This window comes from Pan paniscus, chromosome 7 (assembly GCF_029289425.2).
Source record: "Pan paniscus chromosome 7, NHGRI_mPanPan1-v2.0_pri, whole genome shotgun sequence".
Lineage (NCBI taxonomy): Eukaryota > Metazoa > Chordata > Mammalia > Primates > Hominidae > Pan > Pan paniscus.
In genome coordinates, this window is record NC_073256.2 from 100,843,484 (window position 1) to 100,871,479 (window position 27,996).

The window sequence follows — 27,996 nt, forward strand, 5'->3', positions numbered from 1 at the left end:
CCATCCTGTTATCTATCATTCTACTTTCTACCTCTATCTCCATGGGATCAACTGTTATAGCTCCCACATATGAGTGAGAACATGTGATATTTCTCAATCTGTGCAGAGCTTATTTCACTTAACATAATAACCTCCAGATCCATCCGTGTTTCTGCAAATGACAAGATCTCATTTTTTATGGCCAACTAGTAATCCATTGTGTTTATATACCACATTTTCTTTATGCATTCATCTGTTGATGGACATTTAGGTTGACACAATATCTTTGCTTTTGTGAATAGTGCCGCAATGAACATGAGAGTGCAGGTATCCCTGTGATATAATGATTTATTTTCCTATGGATAATTACCCAGTAGGGGAATTGCTGGATCATACAGTAGTTTTATTTTTAGTTTTATGAGAATTCTCCATACTGTTTTCCATAGTGGCCCTATTAATTTACATTCCAACCTATAGTGTATAAGAGTTCCCTTTTCTCCATATTCTTGCCAGAAATCTGTTACCTTTTCTCTTTTTTAATAAAAGCAATTCTAACTGGGTAAGATGGTATCTCATTCTGATTTTGATTTGCATTTCCCTGATGATTAACGACAAGCATTTTTTTCATATACCTGTTGATCATTAGTATGTCTTCTTTCTAAAAATGTCCATTTGTGTTCTTTGCCCACTTTTCAATGGAATTTTTTTTTTTTTACTGTTGAGTTGTTTGAGTTCCTTGCATATTTTAGATATTCATCCCTTGTTGGATAAATAGTTTACAAATATTTTCTTCCATTCAGCAGATATCCTAAGTCTTGATGGTTTTCTTTGCTGTACAGTTTTTTCAATTTTAACATAGTCTCATTTCTCTATTTCTGTTTTTGTCATCTATGCTTTTCCTGTCTTAGCCATAAAATCTTTGCCTAGACAAATGTTCTGAAATATTTTCCCCATTTTCTTCTAGTAGCTTTATAATTCGAGGTCTTACATTTAAATTTATAATCCATCTTGAGCTGCTTTTTATATATGGTGAGAGACAGTAGTCCAATTTCATTCTTCTGCATGGATATCCAATTTTTCCAGCACCATTTATTAAAGATGATATCTTCTCTACAATGTATGTTCCTGGCACTTTTGTCAAAAATCAGTTGGTTTTAAGTATGCAGGTTTATTTCTGGGCTCTCTATTCTGCTCTATCAGTCAATGTGTCTGTTTTAATACTAATGCCATGCTGTTTTGGTTACCATAGCTGTGTAATATGGTTTGAAGTCAGGTAGTGTGATGCCTTCAGCTTTATTCTTTTTGCTCAGGATTACTTTGGTTATTCAAGCCCTTTGTTGATTCTATACACCAATTTTATGATTCTTTTTTCTATTTCTGTGAAAATTGACGTTGGCATTTTGATAGAAATTGCATTGAATTTGTAGATTGCTTTGGGCAGTATGGTCGTTTTGCCAAGGTTGATTCTTCTGATACATGAGCTTGAGATGGCTTTCTGTTTGACTGTGTCCTCTTCAATTTCCCTCATCAGTCTTTTGTAGCTTTTCTTGCAGAGAAAAGCTGCCTTTCACATCCTTGGCTAAATTTATTTCTAAGTCTTTTATTTTTATAGCTATTGCAAATGGGATTGCCTTCTTGGTTTCTTTATCAGCTTGTTCATTATTAGTGTATAGAAATGCTACATTTGTGTATGTTAAAATTCTATGCTGCAACTTTCCTGAATTTATTTATGAGATCTAAGAGTTTTTTGGTAGAGTCCTTAAGTTTCTCTAGATATAAGATTATGCCATTTGCAAACAGGGATGATTTGACTTTCTCTTTTCCAATTTCAATGTCTTTTTATTTCTTTATATTGCCGATTGGTCTAGCTATAATTTCCAGTAGTATGTCAAATAAGAGTGCTGAAAGTGGGCACACTTGTCTTGTTCCAGTTCTTAGAGGAAAGGATTTCAACTTTTTCCCATTCAGGATGATGTTAGCTGTGAGTTTTTCATATACGGCCTTTATTATATTGAAGTATGTTCTTTCTATGCCTAGTTTGTTGAGAGTTTGTATCATGAAAAGACTGAGTTTCATCTAATGCGTTTTCTGCATCTACTGAGATGATCTTATGGATTTTGTCCTTCATTCTGTTGATATGATGTATCACATGTGCTCATTTACATATATTGAACCATTCCTGCATCCCTGGAATAAATCCCACTTGATTATCTAGTATCTGTTTGATGTGCTGTTGGATTCAGTTTGCTAGTATTTCATTGAGGATTTTTGCATCTGTTCATCAGGGATGTTGGCCTGTAGTTTTCTTTATTTTTTGCATCCCTGTCTAGTTTTGGTATCAATGTAATGCTGGCCTTGTAGAATGAGTTAGGGAGAATTCCCTCATGTTCAATTTTTTAAATAGCTTTAAGAGAATTGGCTTTGGTTCTTCTTTGAAAAATTGGTGGGAGTCAGCATGAAGCCATCCAGTCCTGGAGTTTTTTTGTTGGAAGACTTTTTATTACTGATTCTAGCTACTAATTATTGGTCTGTTTAGGTTTTCTATTTATTCCTGGTTTAACCTTGGTAGGTTGTACGTATCAAGGAATTCACCCATTTCCTTTAGGGTTTCCAGTTCATTACCATACAGTTGTTCATAATTGTCTCTGACACTCTTTTGTATTTCTGTGGCATCAGTTTTAATGCCTTCTTCTTCATTTCTTATTTTGTTTACTGGGATCTTCTTTTTTTCTTGGTTAGTCTAGCTAGTGAATTTTGTTTGTTATCAATTTTGCTCATCATTTTTAAAAAAAAAACATTTTGTTTTGTTGATCTTTTGTATTTTTTTAAGCTTCTATTTCATTTAGCTCCGCTCTGATCTTCATGATTTCTTTTCTTCTGCTAATTTTGGGTTGGGATTCTTCTTGCTTTTCTAGTTCCTTGAGGTGCAACATTAAATTGTTTATTTGAAATCTTTCTACTTTTTTGACAAAGGCATTAATTACTATAAGCTTCCCAGTTAGCATTGCTTTTGCTGTACCCCAGAGGTGTTGGTATGTTGTGTTTTGGTTCTTACTGGTCTAAAAAATTTTTTGATTTCCTCTTTAATTTCTTTCTTGCTCAATAATTTGGGAGCATGTTCTTTAATTTCCATATATTTGTGCAGTTTCTAAAGTTCCTCTTGTAATTGATTTCTGGTTTTGTTTCAATGGAGTCTGAGAAGACACTTAGCATTATTTATTTTTAAAAATTTTGTTGAGCCATTTTTGGTGTCCTAACATGTAGTCTGTCCTGGAGAATGTTCCCTATGTTGATGAGAAAAATGTGCATTCTCTAGCTCTTGGATGAAATTTTCTGCAAATTTCTGTTAGATCCATTGGGTATAAAGTGCAGTTTAAATTAAATGTTTTTTGTTTGTTTGTTTTCTGTCTAGATGATCTATGTAATACTGAGAATGGGGTGCTTAAATCCCCAACTATTATCCTGTTGGAATCTCTCTCTCTCTCTTTAAATCTAATAATATTTGCTTTATACATCTGGATGCCTAGGTGTAGAGTGCATATATGTTTAGAATTGTTATATCCTCTTGCTGAATTGATTTTTTTTTTTTTTTTGAGACAGTCTAACTCTGTCGCCCAGGCTGGAGTGCAGTGGTGCGATCTCAGTTCACTGCAACCTCCACCTCCCGGGTTCAAGTGATTCTCCTGTCTCAGCCTCCTGAGTAGCTGGGATTACAGGCACACGCAGCCAGCCCCTGCTAATTTTTTGCATTTTAGTAGAGACGGGGTTTCACCGTGTTACCAAGGCTGGTCTCAAACTCCTGAGCTCAGGCAATTCACCTGCCTCGGCCTCCCAAAGTGCTAGGATTACAGGCATGAGCCACTGTGCCTGATCCCTTTATCATTACATAGTGACCTTTCTTGTCTCTTTTTTACTATTTTTAACTTACAGTCTATTGTATCTAATATTCATATAGCTATTCCTGCTGGCTTTTGGTTTCCATTTGCATAAAATATCTTTTTTCTTCCCTTTACTTTCAGTCCATATGTGTCTTTACAAGTGTGATGAGTTTCTTCTAAGCAGACTATTGTTGGGTCATTTTTTAATCCATTAATTCAAGCTATATCTTCCAGGTGGAAAATTTATTCCATTTGCATAAGGTTATGATTGATATGTGAGGGAGGGCTTATTCCTGTCATTTTATTAATCCATTTCTGGTTATTTTTGTATATTCCTTGTTCCTTTCCTTCTCTATCATTGTTTATGATTGTGGTTTGGTGGTTTTCTGTAATGGTAACATTTGAGTCCTTTCTCTTTCTTGTGTGTTTGATCTACCAGTGGACTTTATATTTTTGTGTGTTTTCATGCTGGTAAATACTGTCCTTTTGTTGCCATATGTAAGACTCTCATGAGCATTTTTATAGGTCCAGTCGACTGATGATGAATTCTTTTGCTTTTGCTTATCTTGGAAAGACTTTATTTTTCCTTGGTTTATGAAGGATAACTTTGTTGAGTACTTGGCTGGCTGTTTTTTCTTTCAGCACTTTGAATTTATCATCCCATTCTCTGCCGACTTGTAAAGTTTTTGGTGAGAAATCCACTGTTAGTTTGTTGAGTGTTCCCTTATAAATGACTAGATGTTTTTCTCTTGCTGTTTTTAGAATTCTTTGTCTTTGACTTTTATCAGTTTGACTACAATGGGCCATAAAGGAGACTTTTTCTTTTCTTTTTTGCGAAAGAAGACATGCAAGCAGCCAAGAAACATATTTTTAAATGCTCAACATCACTAATAATCAGAGAGATGTAAATCAAAACTATAATAAGATATCATCTCACAGCAGTCAGAGTGGGTTTTATTAAAAAGTCAGAAAATATGAGATGTTAGTGAGGTTGCAGAGAAAAAGTAATGCTTACACACCATCAGTGGGAATGCAAATTGCAGCCACTGTGGAAAGCAGTTTGGAGATTTCACAAAGAACTAAAAATAGAATTACCGTTCAATCCAGGAATCCCATGACCAGGTATCTAGCCAAAGAAAAATAAATTGTCTTACACTACCTATCAAGCGCTATATTTACTATTTGGGTTACAGGATCATTAGAAGCCACAACCTCAGCATCGTGCAATATACTTATGTAACAAACCTGCACATGTACCCCCGAATCTAAAATAAAAAGTGAGATGAAATTTTTTTTAAAAGAAAACCTTTTTGCATTGTATCTGTTTGGGAACCTTTGGCCTCCTGTGCCTGGGTGTCTAAATCTCTTGCTAGACTTGGGAAGTTTTCATATAGTATTTTGTTGAAACATTTTTCTAACTCTATTGTTTTCTCTTTGCCTTCTGAGACTCCAAAATTTTGAATATTTGGTCACTTTATGGTGTCCTACATGTCATGTGGGTTTTGCTCATTTTTTAAAACATCTTTTTTATTTTTGTCTATATGAGTTATTTCAAAAGGAAATAGTCCACTTCAAATGGACTACTGCACCATTTGCTCCGTTTTAAAATATTACTATGCCTTAGGAAGCAATCTAGCCAGGAGGGTTATTTGACCTCACACAGGTATTGCTTTCCTACCTGTAATGCCATTCATCCAGAACTCCCCTTGACCCAGCAAGACTCTATTCAGTCATCAATCACTTCTTTTAGAAAACGTACCCACTACCCATATCACTCTAGAGTTGGTTTCGGTGCCCTTGTGTTATTCTTAGCATTCGTCATACTGTATGGCAATTCTGTTTCCTCTATGGGGCTGCGAATGTTTCCAGGAACAAGAATAGGCTTCATCTTTTTCTTCCTCATACAGGGAAGTGACTGACATACAGTAAGGCATCCCACAAATTGTTCAATGAATCAACAGGAGGTGCAATGGCCAGAGGAACAATTTATACGTATGTAAGGCTATGTAAAGGCACGTAAAGCCAAACCGCTGTGAAAACCGCCTTCAGAAGTCAGTCGGCTACTAGGCAAATATACAGAAGCACACAGGACAAATCCATTCATTCTCCAGCTCCTATAGCCCGGGAAGCAGTTTTACTTTACAGCAAGTTCAAGAGTCGCACCGCAGATGCTGTAAAAACGAAAGAAGCCCACAGTTGGGACGAGGATTCCAGTTTTGCGTCACCGTCAAGGCGGGAAAGTTCCCGGCTGTCGGTTGGAGGGTGGGTCCTCGCCCCGCCCCCTCGGGCCGCCCTTCCGCGCTTCCGGGAGGCTTGTCCCAAGCTCACGGACCCCTCGCTGGGTGCCGGTTAAGACCCCGCTCCCCGTCGCCGGTGCTATGGAGGCGGCGGCGGCGGTGGTGGCGGCAGAGGCGGAAGTGGAAAACGAAGACGGCGACAGCAGCTGCGGGGATGTATGCTTCATGGACAAAGGCTTGCAGAGGTAAAGGGCGCTCCGCAGCCAGGAGCGACCCGCGCACTCCCCAGAGCCGGGGCCACCAGTGGCTGGCGGCGACACCGGAGTGGAGGCGCGGCACTGCTTTACCAAGACCATAAGTGAACGCAGTCTGGCTTTCGGCCTCTCCGCTGCTCCAAAACTTACCTGCCGAAGTGCCAGGTTGAATGAGCCGTGGATGCCTTCCCGCCCGTGTCTCCTGCCCAGCGTTTCACACGACTCTGCTTAGCCTAGAAACTGCCCCAGGACCTTGTCCTCCACCAGCTTCTGTCCACTCTTTCCTTCTGCTGGTTTTCCTTACTTACTGGTGGTTATTCCTTTGCTTGCCGTTTAATTGTTGGTTTTCTCGTGTTCTCTCGTCTTTCCTGTTCTTCCCTCTGAAAAAAACCTGCAGGATAGTATCTCTGGCAGCTATGAGCGGGCAATCGCTGCTGCCTGTTAGTTTTGCCTCAGTTCTCCTTGTCTCCATTCGAAATCATTTGTCCGTTACAGAACATTGCAATACATATATTCATATACTTTTTGAAAGTACTAAACTTACTATATTTAGTTCACCGTTTCCCTCTCTCTTGAAGCCCCGACTTGTGCAAAGCATATGAGGCACTTGGTTCTGTAATACTGTAAAGCAGGTCTCCACCTGCGTTTCAGGCTCTTTAGTCTCGACCCCTAACATTTCTCCACTTACACTTTATTTAGCTGTACTGAGCTACAGGCAATTCCATAGCAGACTTCTCTGTGCCTTTGCACATGCTGTTCCTTTGTAGCGTGTCCTCTACGCGAACTCAGCTACTGATAATTAAGCATCTTGTTCTGGATTCTGATTCAAACTTTGCCAGATGATCCCAAGAAGATGCTGTTCAAGGGACATTTTACATTTCTATTTAATACTAGCTGCCATTTACTGAATGCTGTCTGTTGTGTGCATGTTATATACATTATCAGTAATCCTCACAGCAATTCTACAAGGTAGTAATTTTTCTCATTTACAAGTGATGAATGAGACTCAGAATCTATTGACAATTTGTTCATCTTTGTACACTTCATGAAGAATTAAGTTCGGATTCAAACCCATTTTCCGTCTAATTTCACTATGCTTTTTCTATCTCACTTTATCTGCACATTATTAATGTCGAGAAACTGAAATGTGTCAGAAAGTAAATGACTGTCATTAAGAGCATGTGTTAACAGCATAAGGTCTGGCACTAAATAAGAACTCAAGTAAATGACACAGCAGGATAAGTGGGAAATGCCCCAGATAGTCACATTTAAAGGTTGCTAGTTTGAAATTTGCAAATGCTTCCCTGCTGTCAGAGTTAGGTTTCCTACAGCTGTAAGATAGCTGCTACTCAACCTACAGCAGATGCCCATGACATTGTGTGTTCCTGGGTGTATCTCCCATCTAGCAACTCCAAACTGTGTATGCTGTAGTTTGTGTTCCTGGAACTACTATCTTCAGGAGAAGCTTCAGTTATAAATAGTAATTGGAGTGAAGAGATGAGTTCTGTTTAGGGGAGATCCATTAACTTTCAACAAGGGAGGACAGGGACTTTTTCAATAGGAATTGCAATAACATGGTTTCTTTTTGAAAATGCAATAGACTGTGGATTAAATAGCTATTGCACACAAAGAAGAAAATAAAGTTATAATCTCCAGCGTGAGATCTGGATTTACATATGCTCTGTTAGCTGCAAGAATTTGGGCAAGCTATTTAATTTCCATAAATTTAGGTATCCTTAAGATACCCACTGCTTAGAGTTATTGTGAGAATTAATTGAGGTAAGAAAACCGAGGCTCAGGTTGTCATTTGCTCAAATCACACAGCAAAACCGTGATAGAATGCAGATTCAAACTGGGATATTAACATTCCAAAGCCTTTACAGTTATTGACTACTATTCAGCACTGCCTTCAATATATGCTGATGACTGCACATAGGAGTTAGAAATGCCCACTGTCACTTGCCTCCCTTGAGCGGTTTCTTGTTTGTATAAATAATCCAAAATACTTGGTTGTGTTGTAAGAAGCACCGTGTTTTGTGAGACATTTCAAAGGTACCACAAATAGGAAAGATTTCATTCTAGAATGAATAGAGCACATATTTAGTATCTACATGCTGTTTGGTTAATTTTAGTTATTTGTTCATGCTTTTAAAATCTATTTTTTATAGTATATATTTTCTTTTGTAGCATATCAGAATTATCTTTAGATTCAACTCTTCATGCCGTCAATCTTCATTGCAATAACATCTCCAAGATCGAAGCCATTGATCATATCTGGAATTTACGACATCTAGATCTGTCATCTAATCAAATAAGTAGAATTGAAGGACTAAACACACTGACAAAACTGTGCACATTAAATTTGTCCTGCAATTTGATTACAAAAGTAGAAGGTTTGTAAGCGATTTTCATTTAACACTTAGCGTGAGGAAAATGATTTAGGTCCATTTTTTTCCCCAAAAGAATGGAATAAATATCAGAAACTCTTAAAAATTGAGTCTGAAACTCATTATACAAAATATTTTCTCCAAAAAAGTGTCAATTTTTTTAAAATTCTTTTTTTTCTAAATGCCAATAAAATTGATTTCGCTGTTACCAGACTGGATTTACTTCAGAACAGTCTGAAATAATATTGTAATGCTATATCTCTGTAATTAATTATTTAAATTTTATGAAGGCTTTATTTTATTTTACTTTTTTTTTTTCAGGACTTGAAGAACTAATTAATCTGACTAGACTAAATGTATCTTATAACCACATAGATGATCTTAGTGGTAAGTAGAAATGCTTATGTTTTCTGTATGCTAAATGTTGTGCCACATGTGATAAGTTAACAGCTCAGCTAAACATGTTGGAAATCTCTGAATATTAATCTAATTTTTAGCCAAAGAGCTCATCTAGAGAGCGTATTCCAGTCATGATTCTATTTTGTTGGTACCAAAACCACAGCTGAGTACAAAATAGAAGTTAAAACCAAGGTAATCAGTAGCAGGAAAAACTTAATTGGAAAGGATCCAGTTTAAGGGAATATGTTTTAATTTTAGCCAATTAATCAATGTACTGTTATATAGAGAAGAATAGTTCCAATAGAACTTTCCACAGTGGTAAAAATGTTCTAATCTGTGCTGTTCAATATGGCAGCCAGTAGCCAAATGTGGTTATTGAGCACTTGAAATGTAGCTAGTGCAACTTAAGGACTGAGTTTGTAATTTTATTTAATTTTAATTTGAAAATAAAAAGCCGCATGTAGTTAATGGCTACTACCATGTTGAACAGTGACAATATGCTGCATTCCAAAGGTTGTTGCAAGTTAAGGAACAAATAAAATGAGATTTTCTTTTTATCTGTAATATAGCTAAGGAGATTTTAAAAGTGTTGCCTTTTTTAATTGATTAAAGTGATGTAGCTGATAAGTTGAACAAAGTTTCATGACTATTCTTAGAATTATCTGTTAAAACTAGCAGAATTCCTCTAATATCTTCATAATCCTTATCAATATTTGAAACAATCTGATTCATTTGTCGTCTCTTCTCCCCCACTAAAAGAACACTACCCTATGCCAGTTGCTTAGTATACAAAAAATAAAAAGACCTAGTCTGTACCCTTAAGCTGAAGTAACAACTGTATTTCAATTTTTTAAAACCTTTTTTCCTCTTAAAGACATGAAGTATTAGAACTGAGTTTGTTTTTGCTGGGTGTGGTGTCTCACACCTGTAATCCCAGCACTTTGGGAGGCCAAGGCAGGCGGATCACCTGAGATAGGGAGTTCGAAACCAGCCTGACCAACATGGAGAAACCCCGTCTCTACTAAAAATACAAGATTAGCCGGACATGGTGGCGCATGCCTGTAATCCCAGCTACTCAGGAGGCTGAGAGGGGAGAATCACCTGAACCCAGGAGGCGGAGGTTGCAGTGAGCCGAGATCGCAGCATTGCACTCCAGCCTGGGCAACAAGAATGAAACTCCATCTCAAAACAACAACAAAAGGAACTGAGTTTCAACCCTGGCCTTGTCATTACTATGTAATGTTTAGCAAGGTGTTTACTGTTTAGATGCAATTTCCTTATCTAAAAAATGTGAATGGATAAGATAGTTAATTCTCTCAGTATGTATTTATGAAGATCACTATATGGAACAGTGTCTTATAGTGATGAAAAAACTAACAATAGGTAAGATAAGTCACAGGGCTTACATTATAGTGGGGAAGAAAAACAACCTCCAAAAAATCAGCAAAAGATTTGAACAGACACTTCACCAAGAATATATATAAATGGCAAATAAGCCATGAAAAAAAAATGGTTGGAATCCTTAGTGATTAATGAAATGCAAATTAAAACCACAATGGGATACCATTTCACACCTAGAATAGCTAAAATAGTGACAGTGCTGGTGAGATTGTGAAGCAGTTGAAACTTGCATACATTGTTGGTAGATTTAAAATGGTACAACCACTTTGGGAAGGAGTTTTTTTTTTTGTTTTTTTTAATTTGAGGTAGAGTCTCGCTCTGGGGTGCGGTGGTGGGATCCTGGCTCACTGCAGCCTCTGCCTCCTGGGTTCCAGCGATTCTCCTGTCTCAGCCTCCTGAGTAGCTGGGACTACAGGCGTGCTCCACCATGCCCACCTAATTTTTTGTATTTTTAGTAGAGACGGGGTTTTGCCATGGTGGCCAGGCTGGTCTTGAACTCCTGGCCTCAAGTGATCTGCCCACCTCATCCTCCCAAAGTGCTGAGATTACAGTCTTGAGCCTGTACTGGCTATCACTGTGCCTGGCTGAGTTTGACAGTTTGTTATAATGGTAAACATAACACTTAAATATAATTGTGCAGTCTGACTCTTAGGTATTTACCAAAGAGAAATTAAAATGTGTCCACTCAAAGACCTGTACATGAATGTTCGTATGATTACATAGCTTTTTATATGATTTTTCCATTTTGGAGAAGGTTCTGAGGCAGGAAGAGAAGCTGTAAGTGCTTGAAGGGTACACTGGCATTGTACAATTAGTACTTGTCCATGACAGCTGCAGCTGAAGTCCAAGGTGGGCCAGGCAGAAATAGCTACTGCTACAAAATGTTCTACATAAGCTTGTGCGAGAAATATTACCAGGGAATTAAATGAATGCTAATGTATTTATTTTATATTTAAACCAGCAAAATTGAAGTCTACTACAGGGTTTGCTTATGTCTGCTAATCAAGACTGATGTGTCGAGAGAGCCTAAAGCCATTGCTTTATCCTTTTTCTCATATGAGTGTGTGCATCCACCTGGGGAAGTTCTTTTGATTTATTTTCTTTTGAAGAGAACCAGAGCCCAGGAACCTCAGGGACTAAAGCCTCAAAGAAATGTTAAACTTGTGTTTCTTCAAAGCAACAATTAACTTTACTGATAGCCTATTCATTAGATATAGCTGTTCACAGCAAGATCTAATGCTGCCCGTTTGCCTCTAAAAGTATAACCTATCTAGCAATTATTTCTAATTAGCTATTGGAAAGACTATTGCTGTGGCATTTAAAGAATTATGTTCCTATTGCAGGATTGATTCCCCTTCATGGAATTAAGCATAAACTTAGATATATTGATCTACATAGTAATCGTATAGATAGTATCCATCACTTACTTCAGTGTATGGTAGGATTGCACTTCCTGACCAATCTTATTTTGGAGAAAGATGGAGACGATAATCCTGTCTGTCGACTGCCAGGTATGAATAATTAATTTAATATTTTTTCTAACAGTTAATATTCAGAGCTTCTTTATTTTCCTGAAATTGGCATTCGTGACCTCATTTTAGTCTTCAGCTTTGCAACATTTTCTATATTGGGGAAAACATGGTTACAAATAAAATTAGTGTATTAAGACTAATGACTGTTACAGAACACAAGATGAACAGTCCAGTGATGCTCCTATTTAGGCAGTTTCATATTTGATAAGTGAATGCCTCAAAATTATATCATTATAGTATATTCTTTTAATAATAGTATAATACTATGCAGCCACAGGAAAGAATATAGAATCTCTTTTTCTACTAATGGACAATTATGTCCAAGATACATTAAGAGGAAGAAAAGCAGGTTGCAAAGTACTGCATACAGTAGGCCACCATTTGTGTGAAAAGGGTAACACACATACACAAATACAAACATTTACGTACATACATATATATGTATGCACGCATGTGTGTGTGTGCTCAGTATATACATAAAACATCTAGAAGAATATACACTTTAAAAAAATGTATAATGTTAGCTAACTCAAGGAAAGGGAACTAGGTAACTGGAGATTAAGAAATGAGAAAATTTTTTACTATGTTCCTTTTGAATTTCATATTATGTGAATTTATTACATTATTAATAAATGATTTTGTTTTAAGAAAGTTTAATATATAGAGATGCTGGTGCTGCTGAAATGCTATTTGAGCTAATTGGGAATCAATCAAGTTGACAAAGATAAAGCAGACCAGACTACCATTTCTAGAACTCACTTATCTCATATTGCTTAACCAAACAATAAGAGAAATGTGTAGAATGTGAATATACATTCTAAAGATCAGCTTGAGTACAAGTTAGCTACAGAGGCTTCATTTTATTATTCATATGCAACTATAAGAAGGCTTTTTGCAGCATGGAAACCTGTGTTGGTAATTTTATTTCACTGAAGAAAATCTGATACATTTGATAATTGTTTTCCTGAGGTGGAAAATATTTCCTATTCTTTTCCATAAAGTCTCCCTGAAAATCAGGACAGATTTGAAAGTTTTCTGAGGAAACCCTTTCCTTGAAAGAAAACCATATTTCTAAAGCCTTGCATTTTTCTTTTCTCTGCTAAACCCTCAAGTTGGATTTTTTTTTTTTAAATAATCTTATCTCAAGAACCTCTGGTTTCTACAATTTGAATCTTTGTTTTTCACTTTTTTTCCTAAATTAGGTACTTCTCTCAATACAGTCACCCTCCCTTCAGAATTGAGAGGTAACTTATTGCTGAAATAACTTTTCTTCCCTCAAGATTTCTAATACTAATTTGCCAGACTTCTTTCTTACTTTCGGAATTCTTCCAACCACTTTGTTGGTCTTTATTAGAAATATACTTAGTTTTAAAATTACGTTTACACAGGATTAAGGTGCTCCTGTTAGCCTTAGTACCAAATGAATGTTAATTTGTCAGATATGATTGTTCTTAGGGAAAATAAACATATTATTCTTGATTACTTGATAGTTCACCTGCTTTAATATTAGTTATGTGTAATTTAAAAGGGAAGAAGGGATATTCTGCTAATGCTGAGACCTCGCTAGGGAAATTCTGGCATTTTGGTCATTATCCACATCATCCTGCTTTAAGTTCATTTATGTTGTTTATATTAACCATATTAAAAAATAAAAGACATGTTTAGCTTCCTTCCTAGAATAAATTTCTACTAGTTTTATGCATTATATATTTAAAGTAATTTTTTAGAGATAGTTATTTTAACTTTTTGAACTTCATCAGGAGGGTTATTTGAGAGGGATGGAGAGTGGAGGAGAAGTGTTTTGTTTCTTTTATATGTAAGGATTTAATGATTACATACTGCAGAAGTTGAATAAGTAACAAGTTTATTATTTGCTTTCTGGAACTATTCCGGGTGATGTATCTGGTAGCTGATAAATTTAGTTTATTCTAGAAATAATTGACTTTTTTTAATATTTCAGTTTTCATTTTGAATGATTTGTTTCCAAGGGTACAGAGCAGTTATTCTCCAGACTTTGCCACAGCTTAGAATCCTAGATTGCAAGAACATATTTGGTGAACCAGTAAATTTGGCAGAAATAAATTCATCACAGCTGCAGTGCCTAGAAGGTCTTTTGGATAATTTAGTTTCTTCTGATTCTCCCCTAAATATAAGTGAAGATGAGGTATAGTATTTACTTTTTTTTCCTAATATAAAAAATACCTTCAAATTTCAATAAGTGAATATAAATTAAAAGGATTTTGGTTTGTTTCTGTGTCATAGATCATTGATAGAATGCCAGTGATAACAGCACCCATCGATGAGTTAGTTCCCTTGGAACAGTTTGCAAGTACACCAAGTGATGCTGTGTTGACGTCTTTTATGTCTGTGTGTCAATCTTCTGAGCCAGAGAAAAGTAATCATGAAAGCAATTTGCAGAATGAGATAAAACTTCAGAAATTAGATGACCAAATTCTACAACTTCTAAATGAAGTAACTATTTTTCCTACTTCTCTATAGACATGTTTATTGAAGAAAACATAGTTAAGAAAATGTAAAATAAAAATTATGTACTAGCTGACCAACCTATTTTAGTGCATCAGTGTTCGTGTATTTTTGTTTTCCTCTACAGAAATAGGGTTCTATTATTGCATAATGGTAGTAAAAGGTAACATAAATTTTTCACTCACTTTACTTGTCTTCCTTTACATCTTCATTATGTAATTTCTTTGTCTTGTTCTGCAGTACTTTACATTACTTCTATTACACCCACCTTTTATTTCCACCGTAAGCAAGGGAGAAACTCTTTGGACTCAGTGTTACTTAACGCAAAGGAATACTTTGGCCTCTACTATCTCTTCAGTGGTTTAATGGTCAAAATCACTTCTACAACTTATAGCTAAATGGCAGGTTAATTTACATAGTTCCTGTATCAATTTCATTTTCTAGTAGACCATCACCTAATCAATCTATACTTTCCTGAGCTGTTAATCCTTCTTTACCCCGCTACTGAATCTCTAGTTTTTAGAATCTGTGAACTATGTGTATGAACTACAATTCCTAGAATTTACTGCTATTCAGGTCTCCAACCCTCACTCCAGCATTCTCACTATCATCCACAGTGGCAGTGGTTCTCTTGGGTACCACTACTATCTGACTGCAATAGATTATTACTTTATTTGCCTTCTAGCTGGGTGTAGGATAGAAAGATAGTGGTATAGTTCAAAGAGGCTATTAGTCATATGTTAGTTCAACTTAAAAATTTTTAACTAAGTTATTGTTACTAATTTTTTTTTTTTAGAGTCAGGGTCTTACTCTGTCATCCAGGCTGGAGTATGGTGGCACGAACATAGCTCACTGCAGCCTCGAATTCCTGAGCCCAAGAATCTTCCCACCTCAGCCTCCTGAGTAGCTGGGGCTACAGGCACATGCCACTGTGCCTAGCTAATTTTTAAATTCTTTGTGTGGAGACTGGGTCTCGCTTTGTTACCCAGGCTTTCTCAAACTCCTGGCTTCAAGTGATCCTCCCACCTCAGCGTCCTAAAATAGTGAGATTACAGGCAAGAGCCACCACGCCCAACCTCTATAACTAAATTTTCTTAGTCAAAATTTTTTCGCAAATTAGGAAGGGGGAAGGAGTGGAAAATGCTTATGAAATGGTTATGGTTCAGGAGGTTTTTAATCCTGAACTATTATTTATATAACATAATATTAATAATGCTGGATAAACAAGAGGTCTGCCTTAGGTGAGTGCAAGTCAATAAGGCTGTGAGGATTCTGTGTTTCAGAAATCCATAGAGATTTCAGTTTGAGCCAATAAGGAGATAGTAATAGAAGTGAGACAAGAATGCTGGCCTACATATTATTTGACATCATTGATACTGTATGGCTGGACTTTTGGACTCCTCCATTTCCTCAGGTTTCATCTTTTCATCTTTTCTAATGGCTGACTCTTCTACCAGTGAAAACTTAGATTGAAGTTTAATGTCTTTAATTTGAAGTGAACATTTCAGTTTCTCATAGGCTGATCTCATTTTATTCTCATGACAGCCCAATCAAGTAGATAGAGATTAATGTATTATTGTCCTTGTTATTGAAAAGAAGATCCAGAGTTTAAATCATTTATTTAAAAGTACTTTATTTGCAAGATAGTTGAGCTCCAAATTCATAGCTCCTTATGTCCAATCAAATTCTTCAACTATGTCATGCTTCTCACTTATGGTGCTAGTTCTTTCTACTTTGTTAACCAAAAACAGGAGTCTAGCTATCTGGAAAGAAAGGTGATTCACTGCTATGTATATTTAAAATGTTTAAGAAAATGACTTCTTGTTCACTGTCTTACTTGGGGTAAAGAGTAAACATGCAGTTTGAATTTCATTGAGCTGTTCATACACTCAAATGATTTCATCTCGAGTATCAATTTATAAAGTCATAATATTACTGCAATGTGCTGTACTATAATAAAGACATTTATTTTTCTTAATCATGGGACTTAAAATCATAATTAACCCTGCTGAACTGGGAAATTTTATGTCTGTGAAAAGCTGTTTTGCCTTTATTTTAGTTTTTCTCCAACATTCTATTATGAGCATTTTTATTCTTCAGCAAACTTGAAAGAATTTCTTAGTGAACATCAGTATATCCACCAACCAGATTCTACCCTTAACATTTTACTACATTTATTTTGTCATGTAGCTATCTATTCGTGTATCAAACTATCTTACGACACATTTCAAAGTAAATTACACACATCAATACATTTCTTCCTAAATACTAAGCATGCATATCATTAATTAGAGTTAAATATTTTTTAGGTGTTTTCTTTAATGTGAAATACAGGTCTGCATATTTCCTGAATTGAGAATACATATATCTGTTATCCAAATTTCTGTGAAGGTTAACATTATCATGTTCCCTTATGGCCTCTCTGACAAGCAGTCCTCCACTGCCTCCAGAGGCAATCACTTTTCTTATTTTTTGTCTACCATATATTATTTAATATTTGTTTTAGAACCTAATATAATCATTCAGTGTATACTCTTTTGTGTAGGGCTTCTTTCACTGAGCATAACCTTGTAAAAATTAATCCATGCTATTATGTATATCAGTAGTTCTTATTTCTATGTAGTATGCCATTCTATGAATATATTACACTTTATTTTTCCATTGTCTTGTTGAAGGTTTTAACCTAGCTTATAACCTGGGTTATTAGAGGTTTATGAGTAGAGCTGCAATGAATATTACTGTATAATCTTTTTGTAAACATGTATCTTTGTTTCTCTTCAGTAAACAGCTATAAGTGCAGTTTCTGGGTTATAGGGTAGATGTATGTTCAGTTTTATAAGAAATTGATACCTTTTTTCAAAGTGGTTATTCTATTTTATTCCCACTAACAATGTATGGCTGTTCCAGTTTTTCTGCCACCTCACCAATATTTGGTGAGGTTAGCATTGCTTTTATTTTAGTCATTCTAGTGGGAGTATCCTGATGTTTGTTGTGATTTTAATCCGCATTTCACTAATGATTAGTTATGTTGGACAGTTTTTCATGTGTTTATTGAATATTTATTTATCTTCTATGAATGCCTGTTCAAAATTTTTGCCCATTTTTAAATTGGGTTGTTTATCCAGGTTGTAGGAATTTGTTGTATATGCTAGACACCAGTATTTTGTCAAATATATCTAGTGTGAATATTTTCTCCCTGTTTGTGGATCTCATATTCATTTCCTTACTGGTCTTTTGATAAGCAATAGTGTTTAATTTTGATAAAGTCCAATTTATCATTTTTTTCCCTTTCATGGTCATTGTTTTCTGCAACTTTAAAAACTTTTGTGCATACCAAAATAACATTCTCCTGTGTTAGCCTCTAAAAGTTTTAATGGTTTTACCTTTTGCATTTAGATCTGTATACATATATGGTTCACTCTTTTCCATATGGATTTTCAGTTATCTCAGTACCATTTGTAGAAAAGGCTCTTCTTTTCACTAAATTTCTTTAATGAATTTCTTGAAAAAAAAAATCAAATCAACTTACAAACTGTAAAATCTAGCTCTGGGTTCTTTTTTTCTTTGTCAGTTTGGGTAAGTTGTATTTTTCAGTTAATTTGTCCATTTCATCTCATTATCAGCATAAAATTGTTAATATTCCCTTATTATACTTTTAATTTCTATAGGATCTATAATGAAAATCTCTTTCATTACTGATATTGGTAATCTGTGTTTTCTCTATTTTTTATTTGTTTGCCTTGATCAGTTTATCAAGGGGTTTTGATGATCTTTTCAGAGAATAGACTTTTGGCTTTGTTAATTTGATTAATATTTGTTTTCTGTGTTCTTGATTTCTGGTTTTTATTTTTCCCCTCTACCGTGAATTTACTTTGCTGTTTGTTTTCTAGCACTTTTTTTTTTTTTTAATACAGTCTTGCTCTGTCACCCAAGCTGGAGTACAGTGGCCTAATATCAGCTCACTACAACCTCCATGGCTCCTGGGTTCAAGCGATTCTTCTGCCTCAGCCTCCCGAATAGCTGGGATTACAGGCATGTGCTACCACACCCGGCTAATTTTTGTAATTTCAGTAGAGACAGGGTTTCTTTCACCGTGTTGCCCAGGCTGGTCTCGAACTCTTGGTCTCAAGTGATCCTCCTGCCTCTGCCTTCCAAAGTGCTGGGATTACAGGCATGAGGCACGGCCCCCAGCTGTAACGTCTTAATATAAGTACTTAGGTCATGGATTTTAGACATATCTCCTAATGTAACCTTTTAAAGCCATAAACATTCCTCTGAGCACTGCTTTAGCTACATTCCACAAATTTTGGTATGTTTTGCTTTTGCTATTGTACAGTTAGAAATACTTTTCTAATTTCCTTTGTGATTTCTTCCTTGATCCAAGAAATATTTAGAAATGTCTTTTATTAATTTTTAAACCATTTGTCATTCTGTAGATATGTTATTGGTCCTTGATGTCTGATTTACTTCCATTTTGTTCAGAGAACATATTCTGAATAATTTCCATCTTTTTAAATTTATTGAGTTTTTTTTATAGCCTGGCATATGGTTTTTCTAGGTGGATATTCATTGTGCTCTTAAAAAGAATGTGTATTCTACAATTAAGTCAGGATGATTCATAGTATTTTCAGGTGAACCATGTCTTTACTCATTTTTTTGTGTCTGTTCTATCAGTTGCTGATGCTTGGTTTTTTGTTTGTAGAGGTGGGGGGGTTGATCTAGTTCTATCAATTGTGGCATGAAGAAGTGTTGAAATCTCTGTGGTTGTGGATTTGTGTTTCTCACTTTAGTTCTTTATTTGCTTCTTATGTTTGAAGCTCTGTTATTAAGCACATACACATTTATGACTGCTTGGTCTTTCTGATGAAGTTACTCTTTTATCATTATGAAATGTTCCTCTTTATCTAACAGCCTTATTGAGATACATTATTCACTTACCATGTGGTTCACGCATTTGAAGTGTGCAATTCAGTGGTACCTATTAGCAGTCATTACTCATTTCCTTCTACCTCCACCCTCAACCCTAAGAAACCACAAATCTATTTTCTTTCTCTATGGATTTGCCTATTTTGAACATTTCATATAAATGAAATCATAATATTTAGCCTTTTGTGACTAGCTTCTTTCACTTAGCATAATATTTTCAAGGTTCATCCATATTGTATCATATATCAATACTTCATTTCTTTTTATTACCAAATAATTATTCCATTTTATGGATATACCACATTTTATTTATCCTTTTGTCAGTTGATAGACATCTGAGTAGCCTCTACTTTTGGTTATTATGATATTTCTATGAATATTTATGTATAAGTTTTTGTGTGGACATAGATTTTCATTTCTCTTGACTATATCCCTAGAAGTAGAATTGCTGGGTCATATGTTTAACCTTTGGAGCAACTGCCAGACTTTCCAAAGTAACTGCGCCATTTTACATCTTCAGCAGCAGTATATGAAGGTTCAGTTTTTCCACATCCTTGCTATCTTGTTCTTATATGTCATTTTCATTGTAGCCATCCTAGTGGGTGTAAAGGCATATCTCATCCTGGCATCCATTTACTTTTAACCTGTTTGTGTCTTTATATTTAAATGGGTCTTGTGGACAGAAGAAAAGTGAGTCTTGTTTTTAAATCCCATCTGGCCATCACTTCTTTTGAAGAGTCTGTCAAAATTTACTGTAATTATTAATGAAGTTGGATTAGGGTCTACCATTTTATTGTTATTTGTTTTCTGTTTGTCTCTTTTATATTCATTTTTCTTCCTTTCCTACTTTCTGTTGGATAATTTTTAGAATTCAGTTTTTTTTGTTTTGTTTTGTTTTGTTTTTTGAGACGGAGTTTCATTCTTGTTGCCCAGGCTGGAATGCAATGGCGTGATCTCAGCTCACCGCAACCTCCACCTTCTGGGTTCAAGCAATTCTCCTGCCTCAGCCTCCTGAGTAGCAGGGATTATAAGCATGTGCCACCACGCCCAGCTAATTTTGTATTTTTAGTAGAGATGGGGTTTCTCCATGTTGGTCAGGTTGGTCTTGAACTCCCAAGCTCAGGTGATCCACCTGCCTTGGCTTCCCGAAGTGGTGGGATAGAATTCAGTTTTAATTCATATGTTGGTTTTTTAGTCACAATTCTCTAGGTTTTGTTTTCGTCTGGATGCTCTAAAAAAAGACTTGAAACAGTCTACTTAGAGTTAATACTGTATCACTTCAAGTAAAATGTTTAAACATTATTTCTATTTATCTGTATATAAATCAACTGTGATGCTCTTTATTTCTTCTTGAGGATTCAGATTTCCATCTGGTGTTATATTCCTTCAGCCAAGACTTCCAGCCTGAACTTCCTTTAGCAAATGTTGTAGCATTACATCTGTGGATACTAGTCTGTTTCACCTTTATTCTTAATGGACTTTTTCACTGAATGTAGAATTCTCAATTGATAATTTTTTTTTCTTTCAGTATTGTGCCTGGCCTCCATAGTTTTGATTGCAAAGTTAACATGAATTCAAAATCCTTGATTTCTTGTATGTAATATGCCATTTTTCTTTGGCTACTGTCAAGAATTTGTCTCTCTTTGTTTACAGCAGTTTGACTGCATTGTGCCTAAGGATGGTTTTCTTTGTATTTATCCTGCTTGGGGTTTCTCTATGCTTCCTTAATCTGTAATTTTATGTTTTTACCTAATTTGGGAAATTTCTTCCAATATTTCTTCTGCTCCATTCTCTCTTCTCTTTTTCAGATTCCATGTAGACTTTTTGATATTGTCTCAAAATTCGCTGAGGCTCTGTACATTTTGTCAATGTTTGTTTTTCTGTATTCTTCGTATCGAATAACTTCCATTGAACTAGGTTCAGCTTCATGTACTCTTTCTTTATTGCCTCACTCTACTATTAATCTCAGTCAGTTTCTACTTCAGACATTGTATTTTTCAGTTATAGAATTTCTATTTTTAGTTCTATTTCTGAGCTGAGTTTTCTTGTTTTTTCATTTATGACAGGTGTATTTCTTATTATCTCATTGAACATCACTATTGGATCGCTATTTTAAAGTTCTTGTTTGCTTATTCAAACGTTTGAGTCATCTCAGGTTTGGTCTCCATTTTCTCTTGAGAATAGGTCATTTTCCTTGTTCTTCCTACGGCAAGCAATTTTGAAGTACGTCCTGGACATTGTGAATGTTTCGTTGTAGATACTCTAGATTTGGTTATAGTCCTTCAAAGAGTGTTGACATTTTTGTTTTAGTAAGCATTTAACTTGGTTTGACTCAGATTGTATGTTTTTCTCTTAGGTAGCAGTTCAAAGTTCATTTCATTTATTTTGTTCTTTGCTGGGCCACTTGCAGTCCACTTCATACTGCCCTCTGGTTCTTCAGGCCCAGAAGTCTGGTTTTTCCTACCTGAGGTTTAGACTCTCTGCATGATGCTGATTGTGATACATTCTCAGGCTAAAAACCATAAAAAAACAGAAACACCCTCATTCTGGTCCATTTTCCAAGTGTCAGCTCCCCTCTAGGATAATCCTAGTTTTGTTCACTTTATAAGGCCTTCAAGTAGTTTTTATTTTTGTTTTGTTTGTATTTTTTCCAGAGTTTATAATTATCTGCAGGAAAGTCAACATGGTAGAAGCTTGCTTGTCCATACCAGAAGCTGAATTCCCTGTCTTTAATATCAAACATTTCTAGTTTATAAACCCTTAATCATATAAAAAGATATAATATTTCAGAAAATTTCCAATTTCAATCTTTTTTATACTGAACTTTTAACAAATTTTGTTGGCTTTTTAAATTTTAGACTTCTAATTCAATAGATAACGTTCCTGAGAAAGACCCCAGACCAAAAAGAGACACAGATATAACTTCTGCAAGTGACTATGGAAACAGAAAAGAATGCAATAGAAAAGTTCCTGGAAGATCAAAAATCCCTTATGATGCCAAAACCATTCAAACTATTAAGCACCACAATAAAAACTACAACTCTTTTGTAAGGTACTTGTTTTAGTTTTAGAAATTTAAGGCACACAGAAGTTAATAATGCTGGCTTCTCTCTTGAAGCTATGTCTTGGTGATATTTGTTACTTTACTAATGTTGAAGATTTGATTTTTCAGCCTTGTAGGTTCTGATCTGGTCAGTACATTCATGTAAATGTATATAAAAGGATCCTTTTCTCTGTGTCTGTACCTAAGTTGCAAAATTAATGTATAAACCTGAAGATATCTCATACCATAAAGAATACTGACTTTAGAACTGGAATACCTTAGTTTAATCTAGGTTTAGTTCAATCAAAAACAATGTATGTGGTTTTAGTTTAATTTGAACTAATAACATTAGTTCAAATTCCACTGCATTCATTTACAGTGGGAAATAAGACTAGTACACCTGAGTCTACATGACTAGCCTTTTCTCTCTTTGTAGGCAGATCTAGATGGAAAGTCAAATCCTAGTCAGATGATACTGAGTTTAGGATTAAATGTGAATAAGATGATTGTGTTTAATGCCATAAGGACAAGGGAGACCAATATCTGTACTTTCATAATTGGGATCACCATGACAAGTGGTTCAGAAATGACTACTCTGGGATGGTTCAGTAAACTTTTGCCTCTGTAATTCTCCTTTTGCAAAGCATATTTTGTTGTTTTGTTGTTGTTAAATTCTTCCATACCTACCCAATTACATTTTACATGTATATATACCCACACACACAGAGGCATTCAGTTCACTTCAAACACTGTACTTTTTTCCAGGACATACCCTGGAATTTCTTTGGTCCTACCAAGTGATAGAATCTATTAACTTTGATCCATTGTATGTCAATTTTAAACTTTTAACTCTCAAAGAGTAGTTCTATTTACTGTCTTTTCAAGTTCTTGGGTATCATCTTACCACAGTACTTTTTAAATTATTCTGATATATCCAAGAATTCTACCCTACCTGAAAATGTTGAACCCTGAACATTTATGAAATCATTATCTTTTTTAAAATCTTAAGGCCTCATTAATCAACAGAGCACACCCATTATAAAATTTATGAAGCAGTTTGTCCAAGTTACTATAATTTTATTAATATTCTTTTTAAAAAGCTGTTTGCATATACAACTAGAAATGTTAATTTAGAGAAAAGTGATGTGAACACTACTTTTTTGAGTTATTTTCTATGTTTCATTCTTTACAGTTGTAATCGTAAAATGAAACCACCTTACCTTAAAGAATTATATGTAAGCTCATCTTTAGCAAACTGTCCTATGTTACAAGAATCAGAAAAGCCAAAGACTGAAATAATTAAAGTAGACCAAAGTCACTCAGAAGACAACACTTACCAGGTATGATTTAAGAGTTAAAGAAAAAATGAGTATGAATAATTTTAAATACAGAGTCCCAGAAAAATTATGCATGCTTTTATTAGCAAAAAGTGTTTGAATTTTATTGGAGTGATGAAAATGGGTTATTTTTTCCTTCCTGATTTCCAGATTTTATGTAATGTTATTTTTGAATGAATGAAAATTACATTTTTTTATGATCAGATTTAAGTGAAATCATTTGTTACATGCTTCTGGAGGAAGAAACAGTTATGAATTTTTTAATTCTTATTCCTTAAGGTAGTGCTTCCTACTTTTTTTGGGTGTCAGACCCTTTTCAGTATCTAAAAAAATTTACAGGTCTTCTCAAAGAAGCCTATTTTTACACTCAAAAAAATGTATATATTTCAAGGTTTTCATGGACTTTCCTGAAACTCAATTTTGGACCACTGGATCCCAGATTAAGAGGTGTTCAAAAATGTTTTAATTCTTTAAAATTTGCTTAACATTTCTCATGTTGAGAAACTTCAGTACTTGTGGTTTCATTATTTTATATTTTTCATTAACTTCCCCTTATATTACTTGTGTATTGTTCTTTTAATAATAGAATTGGTACATTTTAGGCTACTGGTTTCCTCCCCTTATTCTCAACTATAGAGGCTTTAATATTGAAAAATAATAATTATCATTATGACTTTGGACACACTTCATCTTTCTTCTTACTTAACCTATTGTGCCTGTGTTTCCCAAGTTACATATTCATTTTTCTCATGAAAAATCAATCTTTTCTGATTCAACCCCCGCCCCAAGTTTGTTCGAGATTAGATCCTTACCAATCTTTATATTCCCTTGCGTGCCTTGGTAAGGACTCTGTTTCCTTAATACAGAGTCTGGCATGTGGGTGCCATGCTATGAGTATATACTATTTCAAAAAAGGAATCTTATCTACTATGGCATAATAATAGCAGCTAACATTTATTGATTGGTTATTATGTAGCAGGCACTGTTCTGCACTTACCTACATGCTTTGCTACCAGTAACATAATTTTTGGCCCGGCGCAGTGGCTCACACCTGTAATCCCAACACTTTGGGAGGCCGAGGTGGGTGGATCACTTGAGGTCAGGAGTTCGAGACCAGCCTGGCCAACGTGGTGAAACCCCATCTCTACTAAAAATACAAAAAAACAGCCAAGCTTGGTGGCACACGCCTGTAGTCCCATCTACTCGGAAAGCTGAGGCAGAATAATTGCTGGAATCCAGGAGGTGGAGTTTGCAGTGAGCTGAGATCATGCCACTCCACTCCAGCCTGGGTGGCAGAGTGAGATTCAAAAAAATAAAATAAAAAGTTTCACTGTAGCTCTTTGAAGTAGGTACTATTATTCCCTGTTATAAATGGGAAAATTGAGGCTGTGAGAAGTTAGGTAACTTTTCTAAGTTCACATAACTTTGTTGTTTTCTTTCAGTCCCTTGTTGAACAGCTAGACCAAGAGAGAGAGAAGAGATGGAGAGCTGAGCAAGCCGAAAATAAACTCATGGATTATATTGATGAGCTGCATAAACATGCAAATGAAAAAGAGGATATTCATAGTCTGGCTCTACTTACCACAGATAGGTAAAAAGAAATTAATAAACCTGAAGATACCTCATAGCATAAACAATACTGACTTTAGAACTGGAATACCTTAGTTTCAGTGTGGTTCAATCAACAACAATGTATGTGGTTTTAGTTTGATTTGAACTAATTTTATTAGATAATTTAGCACTTTATTAGCTTGTTATATCAACAAGAAATTCAGGTACATGTATTTGAGCCCTCAAGCAGGAAGGTGTCAGATAAATATTATAAGTAAAGAACAGCAAGAGACTAGAGCAGTGATTAACAAACTTTATGATAAAGTGCCGGATTCTGTAAAGGTCAGGCATTGGCAGCCTTTTTCTTTAAGCTTCATGGGTCATATTTGATCTCATCACATACTTATCTTCTGCAATGGGCTTTTGTATCATATAGCCCAGTTTCTTAATTCTGATGTTTTTATTCTATCCTCACCATTATGTCTCCCATTTTATCTGGGTTTTTTGTTTTGTTTTGTTTTGTTGTATTGCATTCTTTAATACAGGTCTGTCATTTCATTGTGTGAAAATACCAGTTTTTTAAATTACAATAACTTTTTTTCTTCTGTTTCCTGTAATTATTTCTAACGTCATGCTTTTCCTCAAATGATTATAACATGTTTAGAGTTTCTTATGGTTTCTTACCCTTGAATGAGCACTAGGTTTTTAGACTTGACATTTGCTAACACACTTTGGAAAGTTGCTCTTGGTTCCATTTCTTGTCTGATTGTGCAGTGGATAATTCCCCTTCTAAAATCTGATTTGGATAAGTTGATGTACACAGTTCACAGCCCAGTTCCCGATTTCTTTTAGGCACTTTTGTGATACTGATGTGGTGTTTTCTACCCCACTGCATGTTTCTCTGATAGGTTGTACCTGTGGAGTATAAGGACAATTCTAATACGCAACATGCGTGCTATGAGAACCTCTATAATTATAAAGCTGTGATGCATTATGTTATCACTAGCCCTTCTACCACTACCCACCAACTTCCTGCCTTATTTGTGTTTTACAAATGTCTGTCTGAATTGACACAAGAAGCTACTGGGTATGGATGAGGGAACAGGATGTTTCAATTAAGAGTGCTCTGACTACCTCAGAAAAACAGCACTCCTGCTTTCAGTAAGTGCATGAGTAACCAACATTATGTAGTGACAGATTTATAGAGATCTTGTGACTGAGTCATGGACAGATAGTAGAAGAGAAAAGATATGTCTTCCTTTTTTCAGAATGGAGCAGTTTCATGAGGCAAAGCCTGAGTGTTGTAGGAGTTGTTTTTAATTTCAATTTAGTTCCATTTGCCTTGTAATTGAAATTATTCCCAAATTTTGGCATTCTGTTATCCTTTGTTTTCAGTTATATGTGTATGAATTTTTACTTTATTCTGTATTCTAGGTATTTAGTGGGATATTAGAGGATGCTGTGTCTAGGGCTGCTAGCCAAAGTCCATTTAAACTGGAAGACTTTGGGCTCACTTTATCTTTCTTCTTACTTAACCTATTGTTTTGCCCGTGTTTCCCAAGTTATGTATTCATTTTTCTCATGAAAAATCAATCTTTGCTGATTCTTCTTTTATCTGTGCCACCCCCCCCCCCCCCCACCACATGTTTGTTTGAGATTAGATCCTTACCAATCTTCCTGTTCCCTTATGTGCCTTGGTAGGGACTCTGTATCCCTAATGCAGGGTCTGGCATGTGGGTGCCATGCTGTGAGTATATACAATTTCAAAAAATGAATCTTACCTACTATGGTATCTTTATTATCCAAACCTCCTTGATGACCAGATCTGTTCATCTAATTATCTACTAAAAATGCCTTGCCTGTATTCTTCATAAGTTTCTTAAGATCACCATGGCCTCAGGTGGATTCATTCTTCTTCCTTATTTTATATTTCTTGCCCTAATAAATGGTGCCCCATCCAGCATCCAGTCAGTCACCAAAACTATAGAAATCTAGGAATCTTTGTTTTTTGCTTCCTTTCTCTTTCTCCTATCCCACAACCAGTTGATATTACCATCTTTATTGATACCTTTATTCATCAATTGATATTGATATCATCTTAAAAGATGTTGAACTATCTCCTCTGTATCCCAAAACTGTTACCTTTCTTTAGGCCCTTAACTGTTGCTTAGATGATTGTTCCATTTCTGTTTCTCTGTGGCTTTCCCTGCCCCTACCCATATACAGTCTAGCACGCTTTCATATAGCATATCAAACAGGAGTTGAGAGCATGAACAAAGGAAGACCAGTTCAGAGAGTACTCTCATTGAAGTCAACAATTTTATCATTTTTATATGTGTAATATACTTAACACCACATATAACTTCTGCTTTAGGCTAAAGGAAATTATTTTTAGAGAGAGAAATTCCAAAGGACAACTCGAAGTTATGGTTCACAAACTTCAAAATGAAATTAAAAAATTGACTGTTGAACTAATGAAAGCAAAAGATCAACAAGAGGATCACCTTAAACACTTAAGAACCCTCGAAAAAACATTAGAAAAAATGGAGAGACAAAAAAGGCAGCAGCAGGCAGCACAGGTATTTCTC

General features: G+C 35.4%; 1 protein-coding gene across 9 annotated transcripts in view; it reads left to right on the forward strand.

Annotated features, from left to right (window-relative positions):
• Positions 1 to 2,210: 2,210 nt before the first annotated feature.
• Positions 2,211 to 27,996, forward strand: part of LRRCC1 (leucine rich repeat and coiled-coil centrosomal protein 1) — a 42,455-nt gene continuing 16,669 nt past the window's right edge. The window contains exons 1-11 of one of the 9 annotated variants that reach the window (XM_008956646.4): positions 6,098 to 6,339; positions 8,536 to 8,741; positions 9,057 to 9,122; positions 11,879 to 12,046; positions 13,270 to 13,311; positions 14,056 to 14,231; positions 14,330 to 14,539; positions 22,336 to 22,529; positions 23,713 to 23,860; positions 25,300 to 25,448; positions 27,783 to 27,987. In XM_008956646.4, coding sequence (XP_008954894.1) covers positions 6,236 to 6,339; positions 8,536 to 8,741; positions 9,057 to 9,122; positions 11,879 to 12,046; positions 13,270 to 13,311; positions 14,056 to 14,231; positions 14,330 to 14,539; positions 22,336 to 22,529; positions 23,713 to 23,860; positions 25,300 to 25,448; positions 27,783 to 27,987 — 1,668 coding nt within the window. In that variant the 5' untranslated portion in view covers positions 6,098 to 6,235. Of the gene's footprint in view, positions 6,340 to 6,371; positions 6,659 to 8,516; positions 8,742 to 9,056; positions 9,123 to 11,878; positions 12,047 to 13,269; positions 13,312 to 14,055; positions 14,232 to 14,329; positions 14,540 to 22,335; positions 22,530 to 23,712; positions 23,861 to 25,299; positions 25,449 to 27,782; positions 27,988 to 27,996 lie in introns of those variants that run through there. The other 8 variants (XM_034966301.3, XM_055116698.2, XM_003831254.5 and 5 more) reach the window with 8 other exon arrangements.